At 47.0% G+C, this 22430-nt stretch overlaps 1 protein-coding gene across 1 annotated transcript in view; it reads left to right on the top strand.

The window, feature by feature from the left end:
- Window positions 1–22430, top strand: part of FOXK1 (forkhead box K1) — a 79562-nt gene that overhangs the window by 35009 nt on the left and 22123 nt on the right. Inside the window, 1 exon segment of the mRNA XM_004380839.3 lies at window positions 14301–14486. Within this exon segment, the coding sequence (XP_004380896.3) occupies window positions 14301–14486 (186 nt within the window).

Genomic DNA, 22430 nt, shown 5'->3' with positions numbered 1-22430 from the left:
GGCCTGGCATTTTCTGCTTCTTGGTTTTTTTAGGGCGCTAGGTATTTTGAGTTCTGGAGTCATGTAGTGACTTTGCAGAAGCAGCTCCTGGTGCCCTGAACAGGGACTGCCAGAGACCAGGCAGTCTTGGCAGCAGGCCCGCCCCTCAGTTGTGACTTGGCACCCAGTCCACAGCTTGTTTTTTCTTCAGTAGAGAGCTATGATTTATTTTCCTTCTTAAAACCAAACTTTTTTTTTTTGGTCCAAAATGTGTAAAGGATTCCAGGTTTTGTGTTGTTGTGTGTTGTGTTGTTGCATAAAGGATATGAGATTTTGTGTCGTAGTGTGTTGTATGCTGTCGATGGGTAAAGGAAATGAGGTTTTTTGTTGTATGGGTGTGTTGTTATGTAAAGGATGCAAAGCTTTATGTTACGTGTGTTGTTGTGTAAAAGATATGAGGTTTGTCTCATCATTTTTGTGTTGTGTGCTGTTGCTGGGTAAAGGAAATGAAGTTTTGTGTTATGTCTTGTGTGGTGTAGTGTAAAGGATACAAGGTTTGGTGTTGTGTAAAGGATACAAAGTTTTATGTTGTGTGTTATGTTGTGTGCTGTTGTTGGGTAAAGGATATGAGATTTTGTGTTGTCGTTGTTGTGTAGGGGTGTTTAATGTGGCTCTCTTGCCTGTGTCACAATCACAGACTGCAGGCCAGGCCAGGCTGGGCCACCCCGTGCTCACCAAATATCCAGGCTTCTCTTTTTCCACACCACTGTTCTTAGCATAAGGCTTCCATTCTCAAGGTGACCTTCTTGCCCAGGATGGCTGCTGGGGCACTGGCCATTACATTTCCATTCTAGGCAGCAAGTGGAGGAAGGGGTGATGGCATTAATACTCACTTGATAGCCATCTGTCCACCTCCTAAGAGACTTGTCTGCAAGTCTCCACGTTAGGTTCCATGCACATCTCAATGCCCATCATAACTGCAAGGGAAACTGGGAGATGCCTCTGTTGTCTGGGTGCATGGCCACCCAGAAGAAAACGAGAAGGAAGAGGGGAAGTGGATACTGGGTGGGCAGAACCCCTGCCCCTCCCTCCTGCCCCTACCTTGTGTACACTACTCCCAGCAGATGTGTGCCCCTGGCCCTGGGCCAGGTCAGGTCACACTGAGGTGGCTGCCCCTGCAGGTGCCCCACCTGTGTACACAGTCCACAGGCTCTCTCACATCCCAAGCTCCTCTGTGGTCAGGTCATCCCCTGTAAAATCGGGGTTGTGTTTGTAGCTGAAATTGCTTCTTTAGATGACAGCTCTCAGGGCTTTGCTGAGGAGAGGAGCACCCCAGCACCCCTGAAAGGACTTGCTCCGTGTCCCCTTGCTTTTACAGAGAACGTGGTGCAGCGTCTCCTTAGAGGAGCCAGGGTAGTGGCGCTTCTGTAGAGAGTGCTATCACTAGGTGTGTGTGACGTGATTGAGTTATTTTTTACTGTTCTGACCTAAAGTGAAACCTGGCTCAGTTATGCTTTCAGGAAGCCAGTCAGCCCTGGGGACTCGCTGCCTCTCCTCGAGCAATCAGAAGGGCGTGGAGTGCAGACGGGCTTTCTCTTTCTGTATTCAATGGCAGGGTCAGCCACCACCTTGCTGAGGAGCATGCTGAGGCTCGGCTGACGTTTTATCTGTGCTGACCCAAGCACCGATACTTGCTTGGGTTTTGGGGTACTGCAGAGGACCCCTCAGCGTGCACACGCCCCAGCCTGCTACCACTCCAAGCTGGTGGGTCGTGCATTTCCAAAATGCCTGCTGACTGACATTGTTCCCAGGATCCTTCTCTCTCTGCCGGGTTTTGGTTCTTGGAGACAGGGGCCAAGGCCACACCGTCTCCCAGACAGCAGAGGGTGGAGTGCACACACGTGTGGCCCACACTCTCCCGCATGGCTCTGTGCTGCTGGCTCTGCAGAGCTGCTTCCGTTCAGGGCTGGGTGCGTGCCTGGTCGGAGTCTCCAAATTAGGAAGGTAAACCGGCGCAAGCAAGGAAGTGATGTGCCAAGGCATCCAGAGACCGCCTGCTCCGTGTGGACAAGTGGGGCTGGCTGTTTCGATTAGCTTGTACTAACAGTTCTCTTGGGAGCTGTGCTTCTGTCTTTCAGATGATATCAGAAGGGAAGCATTAAAATAAATTTAATCTGGAGAGTGAGGTCCCAGTGATGGGGGACAGGAGTTTCCATGTGTTTCACCAGTAAAATTTCTGTTGATGGCAGCTGAGCTCTGTATCTAAAGACAGGACCCCCTGCAGACCTCTCATCTGTCCCATTTGGGGACAGACGTCTCCTTTCTGATGGGTGCCCTCCAGGTCCCGCCTCCCAGCTCTGAAAGCATCCACATGGCTGATCTAGCATCATTGGGCGGGGGCTTTTTTGAGTTGCCAGAATTCGGAAAATAAACATGTAGAGCTGATTTCTGATTAGTTTTCTTTTGTTTCTTCCTCCCCCGCACCCCCCCCCCCCCGCAGGCTAGCAGCTGGTTTGTACTAAGTCCTCCTGTCTTTGCACTTGGTTTTGGTTTTATTTTTCTTTTTTAATGTAACGTTTTTTTATCGTGGTAAACATATAGTAAGAAAACGTGCAGTTTCAACAGTCTTCACATGTACAGCTTAGTGACATAAAATACGTCCATCACCATCAACCGTTCCCGAGTGTTCCCATCACCCTGAACAGAAGCTCACTGTCCCCAAAGCACTGAGACCTCTTTCCCCCTCTCCCACCCACCCTTGGTGGCCTCTGATGAACTTTGATCTCTGTACATGTGCCTGTTCTAGACACTTCCTGTGTGCCCAGTCTGTGTGATGGGGGAAATAATAACACACAGGAGCCTTCTTGTATTTTATAAATACTTGTATTTAAATACAGCTAACGTGTCAAAGAGATGGCATGTTTTGCTTAGTTCATACACTTGAAGTGCTCAACACACAGAACCTGGCAATATAGTAATAGCAAGTATTAGTTTTTAACTAATATTGTATGTCCTCATTATTGAACTTAATGTTAATTAAGGCTTAGGCAAAAGACCCTCGGTTTTGCAAACGATTCTAAAGCAGAATGTGTCCCCTCCTGCATTCGTGCTGAAGGCCAAAGGAAGCCTGCTCCATGTCCCCATGACTGGCTTAACTTCCTTCCTCGCCATCCAGAACTCCAAGTCGTTAGATCTGTGGTCCTCTCCAGGTGGGGGCCGGGGAATTGAGGCGCGTTACCAGTGCTCGCGGGTAAACTTGAAAGTATGAATGCAGTGATTGCTTGTTCCGCAGCCGAATGGCCTCTGTTAGACCCAACTCTTCCCTTGCCCTCTCAACCGGTGTCGTTTTCATGCTTTCAAATCCCATGCATTCCAGAGGGGCAGGAGCAGTGGTAGATAAGAAGATAACATGGGGACAGCGGTGGCATTTGTTTCCAGGTGACATTGAAGAGAAGACGATTGACCACAGCAGAGACTGCTGCAACCCCCCACCCCCATTTCTGGTCAGTGCCTCTGACCATGGGCAGCAGCTGCAGCTCAGGGGTAGCAAGTGGGGCCAGCCCAGAAGCTTCTGTCTTCACGGGACCCTGTCTTTTCAAAAAAAAGACAAAAATGTGATCGTGTCCTTGCATAGTTAACTAACTGTTGGTGTGACAATGTGCCTGCTGGGTGCGCTCTGATTCTTTGGTTCATTAATTCTCCTAGACGCAGTGTTGGAGGTGTTGTTGATACCGCTGCAAGGTCATTCACGATCTGTAAAGTCTGATGATTTCTCTGTGGGTTTTGGAAGTCCCAGCAAGCAGAAGTTTTAGCCATCATGCGTCCGTATTTCCTTGGTTGGTTGCTTGTTTTATTCTGCCTTGTCCTTGTTTACAGGTGTTTACCTCCTAATAGAGTGTAAGTTCCTGACACACAGCTGTGTGCTTATGGGCAGTAAAAAGTGCACATGACATGTGGATGTGAGTGTGTGTGTGTGGGTATGTGTGTGAATGTGTGCATGTGTGTACATGTGCGTGTATTGTGTATGTATGATGTATGTGCATGTGGTGTGTATGTGTGATGGATGTGTAAATGTGTACGTGTGTGTGGATACATGTGTATTTTTGTGTGTGCATGTGGGTGTCCCTGTGGGTGAGTGTGTGTGTGTATGCCTGTGTGCACGCTGACCATCTTCTGCCCAGGGTGGCGCTGTGGGGTCGGGGAGCTGAGAGGTGCCTGTGTGACGGGTCCTCCGGGACCCAACAGTCTGGTACTAAGAGCAGAACCTGCCCCACACAGGGAGCCTGGCCTGGCCAGGCAGGGTGCCCAGGAACGCTCTGCAGAGCAGATGACGTGGGGGAATGTGTCTCATGTTTAGTAGCAGTGAGGCGCCCAGCAACTGTCAGGTCGCATTACTGCAGACAGCATTTTAAGAACATCTGCCTAAAAAGCGACTTTGATTTAAAGCATTTTCTTTACATCAGTATGGGGGAGAGGAGATGAAAGGCAAACTTGAATTATGACTGACGTCACAGTGAGCATGGCTCGTCATGAACAAGCTGTCACCAAGCATGGTCTGTCCCCGCAGCGTCTGTTTGAGGGATGGTCGAGCATTGCCACTGTGACTTTCTACCTCAGAGCCAAGCCCTGGACGACCCACCTTCCCTCTTGTCTCACACGTAAGACAAGAGTCAGGGGGGCTCCTCGAAGGGCCATGTCCGTGTGGAATTGGGTTTCAGGAAGCCCAAGACATCTGGGGGTAGGGTTCCCTAGTCCGCGGCTCCTCCAGTCCCCACCTTAGACTGTCTTGGGCGCTTTTCAGTGACATCTGCAGAGTTTTTTGCCACATTAGATTCTCCCAGCTGTAAAGCTTGTAGCTTGACTTACAGAGTGGTTTTGCTTGGTTCGGTTTCAAGTCTGACAGATCTCCATAACGGAATGGGAATGTCCACGGGAGGATGGCCCCCATCTTCCTTGATCCTCTGCTGCTGGAGCTTCCCCTGGGATGCTTTGTTCCCTGGGTTCTGGGCTTAATGGGCCAGGCTCTCCTCATTGCCAGAGACACAGACCCAGCCATCTGGAGAAATGGCCTTTGTGATAGACGGTTCCCTCTTTCACGGTCACCATGGGCTTCAGCTGGTCATGTCTTTGCAGCTGGCTGCCCCTTGCTCTCCCTGGCTTGAGTCTGTGCTACTGTTGTCCAGAGCTGTGCTTTACCCTCTGCTTTTGGGGTAGGTCTGTGTTCCCTTTGCCGTTTTGCCCTGCTTCTTACACACGGTCAGGTTGTGTCTCCAGTATACCAGCTGCCTATGGTTTGTTCATTTTGGGAGTGTTCTATCAAAATGTATTAAGAAATTGTTAATAGAAGATATTTTAGGTTAAAAAAAATTGAGATTGTCAAAAAGCTTTGATTCTTTCATTTGGGGATTTTATATGTAAAGGCTTCTTGCAAAACCATTTCCTGAACAGCCTTACTTTTCGTTGGAGTGCTTACAACACACAGAGCTGCTGGTGCCTCCTGGCATTCTAATTTCAGTTCTTACAAAAATAAAAACCGCCTCTGGTCCCGGGCTACCCCGGGAACGTGGCCTCGTTGGCTGTACACAGTTTGGACGGGCAGGGAGGCAGGAGGGTGGTTCTCTGTTGAATTGAGCTCAGCTGGTTTCCCGGCTATCCCCCTGTCTGCTGGCAGCTGGTGTGGCCTTCGCCCTCCCTTGGGCTGGCCCGAATCGGGATCACATACAAAACCAGGCCCGGCCTGACACCTCACAGGGCTTCTAGAAGACACACGACCGCTGTGAAATCAAGCAGTACTTCCCATTCTGGAGTCTTCCGTTTCCTGAAGGACACTGTAACAACATTAAAGGGTGTTTTATAGAAAGAGGGGCTCCTGTCTGTCTCCAGGCTGTCTCCTCTGGCCTTCCGTCCTTGTCTCATACGACCCTCATTGAGGCGAAAGCTCACTGGCCACTGGCTGTGCACTGGGCACCACACCCCACGTGGGACCCTGCCACTGCTCGTGTGGGGTGATGTCATCTCTGGTCTGCCAGGCCATTGCCCAAGACTCCAGAATGTGCCCCTCCTTGCTGGAGGATTTGAACAGCCCGGCACACCCGGCAGCTTTGTCTGACTTCAAACCCATTGCCATCAAGTTGACCACGACTCATGGAGACCCTGTGTCAGAGTAGAATTGTGCTCCACAGGATTTCCAATGGCTGATTTTTCAGAAGTAGATCGCCAGGCCTTTCTTCTGAGGCACCTCTGGGTGGACTTGGACCTCCAACCTTTTGGTTAGCAGCCGAGCACATTAACTGTTTGCACCACCCAGGGACTCCTAGCCCAGGCTGTTAGCCACTGCACTGCACTGCCCGATCTCTGCTGTTTCCACTTCTCTATGTATCACAGACACTACTGTGTCCCCCAGGGACCATCTTCACTGCGTCCTTACACTGTGTCATGTGCTCTGCCTGAAATAGCCCATTAGTACTCAGAAGAATCCTATGGTGTACATGCTGTAATTACTGATGAGGGGACCGGGGCGGGTGCAGTGAGGGGCCTGCCCAAAGATGTACAACGCTGGAAGGTTCTTTCAGATGTCACCTAACATTCCTCCACTCAGTGGTCCAGAGGTCATTCAGCCGTTCCCTCGGCTAGATCTCCAGGCTGCTCAGGGATTCTTGGTAAAGTAGAATTTGAAGGGAAATATGGTAATTTGAAAACCTCGCAAACAAGGTGGGTCTTTGTTTAGGGAAGAGCCAGTTACAGACTGCCGGCCCTTCCCTGGTCACTCGTTCTCTCAACACTCGTTCACTGTTGCTTCCCCAGGATTGTGTTGTAACTGCTTCTCAGGGGCGGTTCTGGAAACTTCCTGCGTGAAGTGGCATCTTCTTTATTTTTATTGGTCAGATTTCTTAAGAAAAACAGCACCCTGATAGTTCTGTTTGTTATACAGTTTGAATTAACAGAATTTTGAAGTTGTTAAAATTTTCATATGCTTATGGTTTCCAAGCCCCAGGGGCCCGTTTTCCCAGCTCACAGCAGAAAATGGGAATCCGGTGAGGCCGGAGCCTCTGGGGCCCTACTGTCCCCACTGACACCCTGCAGCTGTTCCCTCCCACTCTCCGCAGGCTCCCAGGGCTGGTCGCCCACGCAGCCTCCGGCCTTCCCCTCCTTGGCTGTGGGGTGTCCCTGCATTCTGGGTTTCTGTTTCCACAGGCCACGGAGAGGTGTTAGGGAGCCAGCTCTTCTCCACAGCCACCACATGGCCCTACACCCCTCTGTGGGCCTGCCCCCGCCCCAGGTCTAGGTGGAGGTCTGACTCCACTGTTTGGTGCCTTTGGGTGTGGAGGTGAGGGGAGGAAAAGCGTTTGTTGTTGTCATTGTTGTTGTTGTTGTCATGTGCCCTGGAGTCCATTCTGACTCATAGTGACCCCACGTGACAGGAGAACTGCCCCAGAGGGTTTCCTAGGCTCTTACGTGGGTTTAAAGCCTCGTCTTCTCCAGTAGCTGGGTTCTTCCTCGGTGTTACTTTCTTCTCCCTGTGAGCCTACGTGTGCGGAAGTGCTGCTAGGCTTCAGGAAGGAAGGCAGGGGCTGCCCAGGCCCACATCTGCCCCCCTCCAAGCCTGACAGAGCACACTCAGCCCACGATTCCAACATTGCCCACATCGGCCCAGAATTTAAAAAGCCCTTTTCAGCGTACTTTGTCATTAATGAAGTTTTCTATATTTAAAAAAAATCAAAATAATAAATACACGTAGTTTAACAGGTCAGATTAGTGATATGAGGCTTAACGGGAAAGGCTCTAGGTTTCACTTTGCAGGGGCACTGCTTCTAAAGTGCTTTGTAAATAACGTCCCGAACTGCTGCGTATCATGTTTTCTGTGTGTGTGTTTGGGCACTGTTGGCCACCCACTGTGGAGGATTAGGGTCTGCTCTCCCCTCTGCCACCTCCTCACCCCTTACAGTGATGTCACAGTAGTTATGGTGCAGGTTTCCAGGCCGGGTGATGGTGTCACGGCCAAGCCATGGAGTCGCTGTGTGGCCAGCCCCTTCCTGCTCCGATGTCTTTGCTACATTGCTGATTGCCTTGTTTTTTCCTCTGCCTGGTAGTCTGTAGGAAACCCTGGTGGTGCAGTGGTTAAGAGCTACGGCTGCTAACCAAAAGGTCAGCAGTTTGAATCCACCAGGCACTCCTTGGAAACTGCATGGGGCAGTTCTACTCTGTCCTATAGGGTTGCTACAAGTCGGAATCGACTTGACAACAGTGGGTTTGGTTTGGGTGTTGGTTGTCTGTAAGGAGTCCTGCTGGTGCAGTGGTTAAGCACTCAGCTGCTAACCAAAAGGTCAGTGGTGCACACCCACCAGCCACTCTGTGGGAGAAAGATGTGGCAGTCTGCTTCTGTAAAGATTACAGCCTTGGAAACCCCATGGGGGCAGTTCTACCCTGTCTTGCAGGGTCACTGTGAGTCAGAGTGGACTTGGCAGCAGTGGGTGGGTGGGTGGGTGGGTGGGTGGTCTGTATCTGTCACTGATTCACCTCCAACTTTGACAGGTGGGTGAGGTCAACTCTGTGCCCCTGCTTTCTGAGGACGTCCTTCCTGAGCTCTGACCTCCTGGGAGGGATGGAGCTCCCGCCCTCCAGGCTCCTGCACAGCCTCTGCTCGGAAGCTTCTCTCATCTTCCAGACTCTTAAGACAGGGTGTCGACTTGGCTCTTGTAATAAAGATCAGAATAACGGGCTCAAACGAGAGACATTGCTTTCTTTTTTGTGTAACAGTCTTAATGTGAGCTGATGTGTCAGCTCCAGGCTCTCTGTGTGATGTCACTCTGCAGCCTAGTGTCCACTTTGTGGTTCATAGTGGCTGTCCCAGCTCCTGTCCTCACATCCATATTCCAGCGATTGGGGAGGGTAGAAGGGATGAAGATGCCCCTTCCCTTCTAAGGACACAACCTGCTCCATTCTATGGCCGCACCTGGTGACAGGAAAGGCCAAGGACTGTGGTCTTGGTTGGGCGGCCATTGTCTCACAGAGGGAGTCAGGGATGCATATGCAGGGACTGGCATTTCTGCCACAGTCGGCCCCTTTGGCCACCCACAAACTGTATGTCCCCTTCTGCTAGCACATGAAAACGCTTCTCCTGTCATCAGAGAAGACAGTCTAAGCCCTACGCAGTCACAGCATCCAGCATGCAACCTGGCATCTGTTGCGTGGTCCCATGACCTGCAGACGGATGGCAGAGTAGGGGCCAGAACTAGCTCTTTGTCTGATCTGTGATCTGATGCTGAGCACCGCAGTCTCAGCTGGAGCCCAGCCACGACCAGCTTGGCCCAGGGAAATGCCCAAGATGGGAGTGGACCCTGAGTGTGGGCGCTTTAGGGCAAGAACTTTTTTAAAAACAGCTTTATTGAGATATAATTCACATACCATACAATTAACTCATTTAAACTGTACAATTCAGTGGATTTTAGTATATTCACAGAGCTGTGCCGTCATCACCACAATTGATTTTAGAGAATTTTCCTCACTCTCAAAGGAAACTGCTTACCCTTTAGCAGTCACTCTCCATTCCCACACCTCCCCACCAGCCCTTTTGTTGTTAGCTGCCGTCAGTCAACTCTGACTCATGATGACCCCATATGTGCAGAGTAGATCTGCCCCATAGAGTTTCCAGTGGCTGTGAACTTGTGGAAGTAAGTCACCAGGCCTGTCTTCCACGGTGTCTCTGGGTGGGTTCGAACCACCAACCTTTCGGCAGGTAATCGAGTGCTTAACCTTTTGGGTCATCCAGGAAATCCCTCAAACAAAAACCAAACCCATTGCCGTAGAGTTGGCAACCCTATAGGACGGAGTAGAACTGCCCCATAGAGTTTCCAAGGCTGTAAATCTTTATAGGAGCAGACTGTGACATCTTTCCCCCACGGAGCATCTGGTGAGTTTGAACTCCACCCTTTTGGTTAGCAGCTGAGCCCTTAACCACTGCACTACCAGGGCTCCTAACGACTCCCTAGGCAACCACTAATCTACTTTCTGTCTATAAATTAGGGCAAGAATGTCTTAAAGAGATTTGGAGCTTTCTCTGAGAGCCTCTTTCTCCTGGTGGTGGGCGGTGGTTTGCACTGGGTAAACCCATGTGCCTTTAGCAGGGATATGGGAGGGTGGAAGGAGCAATTTCACAGCAGTGGGTTTGATTTTGGGGATGGTCAAGACAGACTCGCAGTGTGTGTGGTTGGGTTGTAGACTGAATGTGAAACACTGTCATGGATTGAATTGTGTCCCCCAAAAATGTGTGTCAACTTGGCTAGGCCATGATTCCCAGTATTGTGTGATTGTCCACCATTTTGTCATCTGATGTGATTTTCTTGTGTGTTGTATATCCTACCTCTATGATGTTAATGAGACAGGATTGGAGGCAGTTATGTTAATGAGGCAGGACTCAATCTTTAAGATTTTGTTGTATTTTAAGTCAGTCTCTTTTGAGATGTAAAAAAGAGACATGAGCAGAGAGACAGGGGGACCTCCTACCACCAAGAAAGTAGTGCCGGGAGCAGAGCGCGTCCTTTGGCCCCGGGGGTCCCTGCGCTGAGAAGCTCCTAGACCAGGGGAAGATTGATGACAAGGACCTTCCTCCAGAGCCGACAGAGAGAGAAAGCCTTCCCCTGGAACTGGCGCCCTAAATTCGGACTTCTAGCCTAGTAGACTGTGAGAGAATAAATTTCTCTTTGTTGAAGCCATCCACTTGTGGTATTTCTGTTATAGCAGCACTAGATAACTTAGGCAAGCACCTTCAAGAGATTAATACTGATTGCCAAACACACTCATTAAGCTTTAGCCCGGACCTGAGCCTAACTGGAAGCGTTACAGGGAGAAACCCGTGAGCACCCCGGGGAGCGAGCACCTGGGGGAGTGAGCACCCTACAAAGATGGCTATTTAAAATTCTATAACATGTGCAGTGATTCCTCCTCCCAGTCGTGAGGTAGTCAGCCTCAGGGTAATGTTTGGGAGAGTGAGTCAAGAGATGCTTCTGAAAGAGCTGGTGCAGTAAATAATATGAGAATGTTTATTGTTAAACCTTAATTGGAAAATTACCATGACAGTAGGAAATTGCCCTACTAACATCAGTTATAGGTGGTGGTAGTTTTGCTACTAATGAAGGGCCAAAATCCCTGTCTTCTAAAATGGTGTGTTTTGCTTTACTGAAAACTCAATCTTTGTGCACCTTTCCCCAGAATCTTAGTTCTTTTGAACGGGGAAGCACCTTAGAGATGATCTCTTCTGCTCAAACCATTTCATTTTATCAACTGAGACAATAGGTGGCTCAGGACCACGTCCCCTTTCATGACATTACCCCTTCATGACATTCACATGTGGGTGTGTGCCTCACGCCGCATCTCATCATGCAGCGGTGCCCCACTGAGGAGTTGGGGCGGGGCGGGGGAGGAGAGTCCAAAATGGATGTGCTTCATGAGCACCCCCACTTCTGGTGAGACTCACCCGCTGATGTGGGGCCCCAGGCCAGAGGCCAGATAGACTGACGAGAACCTGGCATCTGGGGACCATGCCGCCTCCTCACACTGTCACACTGTCCGTTTCCTAAGATCCCGTCTGCCTGTGATCGCTGTTAGGGGCAGAAGCCACATCTTCCTTCTAGTTTGGCCCTGGTGACTCAAGTGTGATGTGATCACATATGCATATAGGGACTTACACAGTGCAGAAAGTCATATGACGCCCTTTTGGCAAATAGCAAAATGTGGCCTCTTTTGTTTATTTGTAACAGTTGAAGGAATTCGGGAAAAGAAACTAATGGTAAAGGCCCATAGGAACTGTCTTTAAAACTTTGTTGTCTTTATTGCCTTCATACCCAACATGGGGAGAACAGGTGTGTCATTCTCCAGGTGGAGCTCACCTTAGCCAGCCTGGCTCACCTGTCTGGAGCCTTTGGCCGGACTGCCAGCTCCAAGCCCCTTTCCTTCCATCTCTAGTTCAGGGACACCCTACCCATCCTCGGGCTCCTGAGCCTGAGTGGACACTGGCTCTGTGACTTACCAAAGAGGGCAGGCCTCCAGGCCTGGAGACACCACACAGCTTCAGAAAGGACCTTAGAAACAGGTGTATGGTACCTTTCAGATGTTGACAGAGGAAATCTCCACAGGGCTTTGGGGAACTAAAGAATGTGGAAATGCCTTCAAATGTTTCTTGAAATATGACTTACGAGAAGGAAACTACAGAGTATTTTAAAGTCAGTTTGGGTTGCCCTTTAAGTAAAACCACAGGGGTGATGTTGACTTCATATTGGAGACACACTTGCCACCCCCCACCCCAATCCCTAATGTTTTGGTATCGAGGCCACATCTCCCAGACTATCTCTCACCCCAGGAAACAGTATCCAAATCCCTTTGTTCTGATTTTAGGTTTGAAAAATAAAAGCTAGTACCTATGGGCCAGATGTCCCTGGGGTGGTACAAATGGTTAAGCTGTCGGCTGCTAACCGAAAGGTTGGTAGTTCAGAGCCTTGGAAAAAAGGCCCGGTGATCTGCTTCTGAAAATCAGCCATTGAAAACCCTCTGGAACATTGTTCTACTGTGACACACATGGGGCTGCCGTGAGTCAGAATCGACTCCACAGCACCTGTTTTTTTATTTTGTTTGTTTACCTACAGATCAGATAGCGGCCTGGCACCTGGAGAGGCCACAGCCCCTCTGCTCCTGGACCCCTCCCTGGGAGAGCCAGTGCTGGCCCAGTCCAGCCAGTTAATTGTGCTGATTTTCTTCATCCAGTGTGGGTGGCTCGGCTCTCAAAGTGGATATGTGAATGAGCAGCACGTACGCCGCCCCATCACTTCATGACAGTGGGTCTGGGGAGGGTCCTCCTGAGTGGAGCGCTGAGGGCGCCCCTGCGCCTTTCGCTGTCATTGGGCATCTGGGACCTGTTCTTTTCTTGTTTTTAGGAAACTGCTTTAGTAAGAGCAATAGGGGAGTCAGATGAATGGGGAGTTTGCTTGTGCTGGTGGAAAGTTGAAGGAATGTTTAGTATTAAAAATCACTAATGAATTAAAAACGAGCCCAGGTGTCACAGTGGTTAAGCACTTGGCTGCTAACAGAAAGGTTAGTGAAAAGACCTGGTGATCTGCTCCCATAAAGATGACGGCCTAGAAAACCCTGTGGAACAGTTCTGCTCTGTCACATGTGGTTGCCATGAGTTGGAATCCACCCGATGGCACCCAGCAACAACAACCAAATTAAAAATAGAGTCAGGAATAGCTTCATACCAGTTACAGTTCGAAAGACTTGAACGTCTCTTGAGCGTTGAGTCGCTTAGCAGGATCCAGATGCCTTTGTGAAACTATAAAAGTATGTTGCAGGTAGGCGTTTATGTTCATGTTATTTCCATCACCTCGCCAATGCACGCGCGTGCGCACACACACACACGCCTTTTTGACAAAGGGCCTTTCTAAACATTTGTCACAGGCCACCTGTGCAGCTCGTCTCCACGTGGGCAGCCTGCTGTCGTTTGTTTTTCACTAAGTCAAGCAGTTAGCAACTTGTTGGTAGCCTGTCAGCTTAGAAGTTCGAAGGTGAGCGGGACGAGTGCCACCTGGGTTGTGGGTGGTGGTTTCTCAGCGATGGATGAGCCTCGGTACGCTCTCCTTCTCATACAAGCATGCCGGCACTGACTTTGATACCTGAGGCTGCCTTGCGCTGCTGCCAGCATTTGGTTTGGTTGCGTAGAGTCACTTGGCAGTTGGAAAATGTAGGCTTGTGGTTTCTAAGCCCAGAAGCTAATTGTGAAAGCAGTCCGTTAAACTTCGGGCGGTGATGCCTGTTCTCCGACACTCCTACCAGCGTGAGTGTGGGTGGCATGGCCACCTTGTCATACACTGTTTGCTTTGTGTCTTCTCGGGAGCGTGGCAGGAGTCGGGTTGGCCGTGCATAAATGGTGGCTGTGTGACCTCACTTTTCCAGCAAATGTTCTCTGCGAAGTGGTGACCGCCTCCCCCTCCCCTCCCTGCCAGGTATCGCAGCAGATTGTAGTGGACAGGAAGTGGCTGTCTGTCTGGGACCTGTTGGAGATGACATCAGATGTATTTATCTGGGAATATACAGGTCTCTTGTTTACATACCCAGTTAAAGGGAAAATTGATGTCAGAATTAACCTAAATCTCTGCTAATTAGCCTAATGAAAGCATAAAGATAGCTTTTGTGGCACTTACGAACCACAGAGTGATCCTGAGAGTTGTTTAAGTTAGATCTTGTTAGGTTAATTACAGCCTTTCTTGACTGAGTTCTGGCTTTTCTCCTCATTCTCCATTCTGCGCCTGACACGCTGTGTTCCCTCCATGTAGGTGTACGTTTCGGTTCCCCAGCACAGCCATAAAGATCCAGTTCACATCACTGTACCACAAAGAAGAAGCCCCAGCGTCTCCCCTCCGGCCGCTCTACCCTCAGATCTCCCCGCTGAAGATCCACATTCCGGAGCCGGACCTCCGGAGCATGGTCAGCCCTGTGCCCTCCCCAACTGGCACCATCAGGTACGTGCGTGGCCCACTCCCCTCTGTCCCTGGTCAGCCGGTGGTGGTAGGTGCGCAGGAAGCATGTGCCCCACCACTTCCCCACACTCTGCGTTTGTCTGAGAAAGAACATGGTACAAGTGTTCCTCCTTTTATGCAGCAGTAGATATGGTTCTGGAAAATTGCATATGAATGGAAATTTTGAAACTATTTTAGGTACATCAGGGGACTTGACTACTTAGATAAAAATGTTTGGTGAATTCTCTTTTAAAGTGAAGAAATCCTACCTAATTAATCACTTTTGCCTGTTTGAAATTTTGTTTATTAGAGCATTTTCAAGCAAGCACAGCTGTGATTTTTTTTTTTCCCCGAGACATTGAAAATGTTTTCAAGTAATATTCATGTGCAAGGATTTGGTGAGCTTTGTTTTTCTACATTTCATTTGTGGAAATTCTTGAGAAGTTTCATAAATGAATCTAGATTTTGTAGAAAGGAATGCCCTTCTCAAACTTTCTTATCTTTGACATATTAAACAAAGGTAAGCCTTGGGGGAAGGTTTCGGTGTACAGTGTATAAATAGAGCTCCATGTAGCAAGCAGCTACATGAACTTGCAACTCAAACAACTGCCCCAGTACTTTCCCACACAAGACAACCGTTGCCCTCCGGGATACAACCCAGGTTTTCATGTCTGCTACTCATTTTGCCCTACAGAATGCTACAAAGACATTTATTTGACAGTCAAATTTTAATAAATTTATAAATGTTCCATGGCTTCACCAAGGACGTTAAGTGAAACTGGTATTTCTTCCTTTACCGCTAGCAAATGGCAGAAAGTATGCGGTGGCTTCTGGTACTATTTGGTGCTAGTGCCCTGCTTCTTGCCAAGACACCGGAAGCTTTCCCACCATTGCTTTTGCACAGTTTTACAAATGTCAACCCAACCCAGTGGAAAACAGACCTCACAAATCTGAACTCCCTGAGGAAAGTGTCAGGCATTCCCAGGGGTCCATTTGTGAACCACATGTTGAAAACTTCTGCTGTCTATAGTCTCATGCATCCCTGCAGCCACCACCCGTCTGTCAGTGTCTCCTGTTATGGTGGCTTATATATTGCTATGATGCTGGAAGCTATGCAGCCGGTATTTCAAAGACCAGCAGGGTCACCCATGGTGGACAGGTTTCAGCAGAGCTTCGAAACTAAGACAGGCTAGGAAGAAAATTCTGCCAATCTACTTCTGAAAATTAGTCAGTGAAGACCCTATGGATTACAACAGAATATTGTCCGATATAGTGCTGAAAGATGAGCCCGTAGAATTGAAGGATTCTGTGGGCAAAATATTGAATGACGTAGGAAGCATCAAAAGAAGATAGGAAGAACACATAGAGTCATTGTACCAAAAAGAAGTGATTGACATTCAGCCATTTCAGGAGGTAGCATATGATCAAGAACCGATGGTACTGAAGGAAGAAGTCCAAGCTGCACTGAAGGCATTGGCAAAAAACACGGCTCGAGGAACTGATGGAATACCAATTGAGATGTTTCAGTAGATGGATGCAGTGCTGGAGGTGTTCACTCATCTATGCCAAGAAATTTGGAGGACAGCTTCCTGGCCAGCCAACTGGAAGAGATCCATATTTGTGCCCATTCCAAAGAAAGGTGATCCATCAGAATGTGGAAATATTGAATAATATCATTAATATCACACGCAAGTAAATTTTGCCGAACATAATTCAAAAGCGGTTGCAGCAGTACATTGACAGGGAACTCCTGGAAATTCAAGCTGGATTCAGAAGAGGACATGGATCAAGCAATATCATTGCTGATGTCAGATGCATCGTGGCTGAAAGTAGAGAATACCAGAAAGAGATTTACCTGTGTTTTATTGACTATGCAAAGGCATCCGACTCTGTGGGTCATAACAAATATGGATAACGTTGCAAAGAATGGGAATTCAAGAACACTTAATTGTACTCATGAGGAATCTGTACATAGACCAAGAGGCAGTCATTCAAACAGAACAAGGGGATACTCTGTGGTTTAAAATCAGAAGGGGTGTGCATCAGGGTTGTATCCTTTCACCATACTGATTCAGTCTGTATGCTGAACAAATCCAAGAAGCTGGACTGTTTGAAGAAAGTGGCATCAGAATTGGAGGAAGATTCATTAACAACCTGTGGTATACAGATGACACAACCTTGCTTGCTGAAAGCAAAGAGGACTTGAAGCGCTTACTGATGAAGATCAAAGACTATAGCCTTCGGTATAGATGACACCTCAACATAAAGAAATCAAAAATCCTCACAACTAGACCAATAAGCAACATCATTATAAATGGAGAAAAGATTGAAGTTGTCAAGGATTTCATATTACTTGGATCCACAATCAACACCCATGGAAGTAGCAGTCAGGAAATCAAACAACATATCACATTGGGCAAATCTGCTGCAAAAGACCTCTTTAAAGTGTTAAAGAGCAAAGATGTCACTTTGAGGACTAAGGTGCACCTGACCCAAGCCATGGTATTTTCAGTTGCCTCATATGCATGCGAAAGCTGGACATTGAATAAGGAAGATTGAAGAATTGATGCCTTTGAATTATGGTGTTGGCGAAGAATACTGAATATACCATGGATGCCAGAAGAGCAAACAAATCTGTCTCAGACTTAGAAACGAAGATGGCAAGACTTCAGCTCACATACTTTGGACATGTTATCAGGAGCTACCAGTTGCTGGAGAAGGACATCATGCTTGGTAAAGTAGAGGGTCACCGAAAGAGAGGAGGACCGTCAACGAGATGGATTGATACAGTGACTGCAACAGTGGGCTCAAACATAGCAAGGATTGTGAGGATGGCAGGACTGGGCAGTGTTTCATTCTGTTGTACATAGGCTCGCTATGAGTCGAAAACAACTCAGTTGAGCACCTAACAACAACAACAGATGAACCCCTGAAATTGGAAGATACTCAAAATATACAGTGACTGCAATAGCAGACTCAAGTCAACCAACGATCCTGAGGATGCTGCAGGGCTGGGCAATGTTTTGTTCTGTTGTTCACAGGGTCCCCTTGAATCAAACCCTAACTCACACAATGCCACCTGACAACAACAGTCTCATCAAATACATGTTCCTTCTTTTGCTAACCAACCATACTCTTGTAGTTCCTGTCTTTTGCCCCTTTTAATTCCTCTACTCAGTTTTGCTTCAGTTAGCGTTTTACTTAGGCTTTTTGCTTTCCTGCCATGAAATTTTGGTTACAAGTTAGGAGTCATTTTCATTGAGCTGCTTGGAGCTGGCTTCCTCTTCCCCAAAGCCAGTGTCTGGATGTGCCTCTCCCTCACAGAGAGAAGAGTTCATAGACAGCATTGAGAAATGGCCTGGTGCCGAGCTCAAGGGTGGTAACTGGAGTCAAGTCAGCTTCATTGGGCCTTGCTCTCCTGCTCTGTGAGGCCAGCACTATCATCTCATCATTCTCTGAGATGATGATGATGGTGATGGGTAACAACTGTTATATGCCAGACACAGATCAGCTCTTTGCAGGCCTTATTTAGTCCTTAGAGCTCTTTGAGACAGATTGCTTTTTCCATGCTCATTTCTAACTTCTAGTAATTGCTCTGTTCTAAAATCCGAAATTTACTATGTGATCTCATTGTTCCTTCATACATCTAACTTGAATTTAATCCAAAACACGAGTACTCCATTTGAGACCACTGTTCAGCTGTGCTGTGATGTGCTCGTACGTTTACTTAGTGGTGTAATTTATACAGAGATAAAAATCACATGCAGTAAAATGGTGCCACCACTGTAGAAAACAGCCTGGCAATTCCTCAAAAGGTTAAACAGAAGGTTACCACATGACCCAGAAATTCATTCCTAGGCATGCACCCATGAGAATTAAAAGCAGAGTTAGAGCCAAGGTGGCAGAGTAGTCAGATGCTTCTGGTGGACCGTCTTACACCAAAGACCCTAAAAAACAAGTGATTCAATTATATATGGCAGTCTGGGAGCCCTGAACATCAAAGGCAGTGTTGAGGAAACAGACTGAGTGGCAGGGGGAGGGAGAGATGGTTTGGAAGCAGCGAGGAGTTGCTCGAACTGACCCGGCGAGAGCCCGAGCCCTTCAGGCCTGATCAGCTCATGGGTGAGCGGTGAGGCAGGCAAGCAGCAGGGCTCGGGAGGCACGTTTTCTGCACTGGGAGAGAGCCAGCACCAGAGAGTCTACACGGCCACCCAGAACCAGTAAGAAGCAGCCCTCACTGGCAAAAGATAAGTACTTGTGTGCGGCTTACCGTGTGGATCAAAAAAAAACCCCTTAAAGAAAAGCCTGTCTCCCATTTACCCCCCCGCTCCCTGCTCTGCACTGGGTCCCAGACTGACTTCAGCAATTGCCGAGTCTTCTGGGCCGAAAGTAGGATCCGTGACACGCCCGGAGCCATTCTCCCTGCCTTGGAGAGTGAACAAATTAACAAATGGAAAAAAATACACTGCTGGCTCCCCAAGCCAGGAACCCAGGGTAGGCACAGCTCCTTTGCCTACGCACAGGCATAACGGATCCACGGTCTCTGAGTGCCTTTCCCCCTGCATAGACTTGTGTGGGCCCATCTGAACAGTGTAGGCCCTCATTATCGCAGTACAACAGGATATATACCAGTCCTCTAACTTCAACTGTTTCGTCCGTGAAGTGGCAGGTTCTTGACATTTGACACTGCACGTTAAGCAGGGTCTTCACCTACCCACATCAGGGGCCTGAGGACTGGTGGCTCCACCCACACCACCTAGCCACCTGCGAGAGGGGCCCGTGAATAAGAGGTGCCCCCAGTCCTTACAGCCAACAGCATTAGGTGTTCATAGTTCGGCTGCAAAACCCACCCACCTATGCAGTCTAAGGAACAGGGACACACCTTCCTCCTGGACACTAGGGGGTGGCCATCAGCCCTATGCCTTGGTCAGAGTGTGTCCCCCTGCTACAGCCAGATGTCTGTGCCTACACCAATCACCCATGCCTATCTAGGACTGTAATTGATAGTCTACACCGCACACCTGGTGGCTGTCTACCTGGGCACCTGAGCTGAATCCATACAGGAGGAGTGGGCGGACTCCTGAGCTCACATACCTAGTAATAGATCTAACCACCTGGTGACAGGATATTAGAGTTTCAAAGCTGCCAATAATCAAACTAGCTCATACGAGCAACCTATTTGGGCATATCAAAACAAAACAAGAAGCTAGGACACAGTAAGCAAACATAAAATAAATGAAGATAATAACTTATTGCTGGCTCAGAGACAACAGTCAATATAAAATCACATTAAGAGGCAGTCCATGTTGGCGTCAGCAAGCTCCCAAAATAAAGAATCTAGAAGTTTTCCAGAGGAGGAAAATTTCTTGGAATTACCAGAGGCAGAATACAAAAGATTAATATACAGAACTGTTCAAGAAATTAGGAAGGAAATTAAGCAAAAGCCAGAACACACAGTAGAGGAAATTAAAAAGATTAGAGAAGAGCATAATGACACATTTAACAGGCTGTAAGAATCCACAGAGAGACAGGAATCAGAAATTCAGAAGATTAACAATAAAATTTCAGAATTAGACAACTCAGTAGAAAGTCGTAGGAGCAGTATTGAGGCAATGGAAGTCAGAATTAGTGAGATTGAAGATAAAGCACTTGACACCAACTTATTTAAGGAAAAATAAAAGGATTTAAAAAAATGAAGAAACCCTAAGAATTATGTGGGACTCTATGAAGAGGAATAACCTACGAGTGACTGGAGTACCAGTACAGTAGGAATAACAGAAAACACAGATACAATTATTGAAAATTTGTTGGCAGAAAACTTCCCTGATCTCATGAAAAATGACAAGATACCTATCCAAGATGCTCATCGAACCCCACATAAGGGTGATCCCAAAAGAAAGTCACCAAGACATATTGTAATCAACCTTGCGAAAACCAAAGATAAAGAGAGAATTTTAAGAGCGGCTAGGGAAAAACGAAAAGTCATCTACAAAGGAGAGTCAATAAGAATAAGCTCGGACTACTCAGCAGAAACCATGCAGGCAAGAAGGCAATAGGATGACATATATAAAGCCTTGAAGGCAAAAAACCACCAGCCAAGAATTATATATCCAGCAAAACTGTCTCTCAAATATGATGGTGAAATTAGGGCATTTCCAGATAAATAGAAGTTTAGGGAATTTGCAAAAACCAAACCAAATTACAAGAAATACTAAAGGGAGTCCTCCGGTTAGAAAATCAATAACATCAGATAATAACACAGGACAGAGCAACCAGATATCAACCCAGATAGGGAAGTCACAAAAGTAAATCACAGCTAAAAATACTGAAAATAGGGAAACAGATATCAATATGTAAAAAATGACAACATTAAAACAAAAAAGAGGGACTTAAAAAATGTAGACATAGATTTTTCACATGGAGAGGAAGTCAAGGCAATATAAAGAAATAAAAGACTGGTATAAACTTAGAAAACAGGGGTAAATATTAAGGTAACCACAAAGGAAACTAACAATCCTACAAGTCAAAATAAAAAAAACAGAAAAATATAAGGACTCAGCAAACACGAAATCAACAACAATGAAAAAGATGAAAAGAAAATACATAAAGAAAAACGACTCAGCACAGAAAATTAAGTGGAACAAAGAAACTGTGAACAGCACCCAAAAAAAGGCATCAAAATGACAGCAATGACAGCACTAAACTCATACCTATCAGTAATTACACTGAATGTAAATGAACTAAAAGCACCAATAAAGAGAGAGTGGAAGACTGGATTAAAAAAAACACAATCTGTCTATATGCTGCCTCAAGAGACACACCTTAGACTTAAAGACTCAAAGGATGGAAAAAAAATGTATCAGGCAAACAACACTCAAAAAAGAGCAGAAGTGGAAATATTAATCTCTGACAAAATAGACTAAAGTAAAATCCACCACAAAGGATAAGGAAGGACACTATATAATGATTAAGGGTCAATACACCAGGAGGACATAACTATAATAAATATTTACGCACCCAGTGACAGGGCTTCAGAACACATAAAACAACCTCTAACAGCACTGAAAAGAGAGATAGACAGCTCCACAATAGTCGTAGGAGACTTCAATACACCACTTTCAGTGAAGGACAGAACATCCAGAAAGAAGCTCAGCAAAGACATGAAATAGCTAAATGCTACAATCAACCAATCTGATCTCATAGATATATACCAAACACTCCATCCAACAGCAGCCCAGTATACTTTCTTTTCCAACGCACATGGAACATTCTCCAGAATAGAACACATACTAGGGCGTAAAGCAAGCCTTAACAAAATCCAAAGCATCGAAATATTACAAGTCATTTTTTCTGACCATAAAGCCATAAAAGTAGAAATCAACAGAAAAAGCAAGGAAAAAAAGTCAAACACATGGAAACTGAACAACACCTTGCTCAGAAACTACTGGCTTATAGAAGAAATTAAGGATGGAATAAACAAATTCATAGAATCAAACGAGAATGAAAATACATCCTACCAGAAACTTTGGGACACAGCAAAAGCAGTGCTCAGAGGTCAGTTTATAGCAACAAATGCACGCATCCCAAAAGAGGAAAGCATCATAATCAAAACATTAACCCTACAACTGGAACAAGTAGAAAGAGAGCAGCAAAGGAAGCTGTGAGGCGCCAGAAGAAAGGAAATAATAAGAATTAGAGCAGAATTAAATGAAATAGAGAACAGAAAAAAAATTGAAAGGGTTAACAAGACCAAAAGCTGGTTCTTTGAAAAGTTCAACAAAATTGATAAACTATTGGCCAAACTGACAAAAGAAAAACTGGAGAAGAAGCAGATAAGCTGTATAAGCAATGAGATGGGTGATATCACAACAGACCCAACTGAAATTAAAAGAATCATAACAGAATACTATGAAAAATTGTACTCTAACAAATTTGAAAACCTAGAGG

The sequence above is a fragment of the Trichechus manatus genome, unplaced genomic scaffold (assembly GCF_000243295.1).
Source record: "Trichechus manatus latirostris isolate Lorelei unplaced genomic scaffold, TriManLat1.0 scaffold00077, whole genome shotgun sequence".
Classification (NCBI taxonomy): domain Eukaryota; kingdom Metazoa; phylum Chordata; class Mammalia; order Sirenia; family Trichechidae; genus Trichechus; species Trichechus manatus.
Note: the sequence above shows the minus strand (reverse complement) of the source record. Positions and strands in the feature narration are given on the sequence as shown.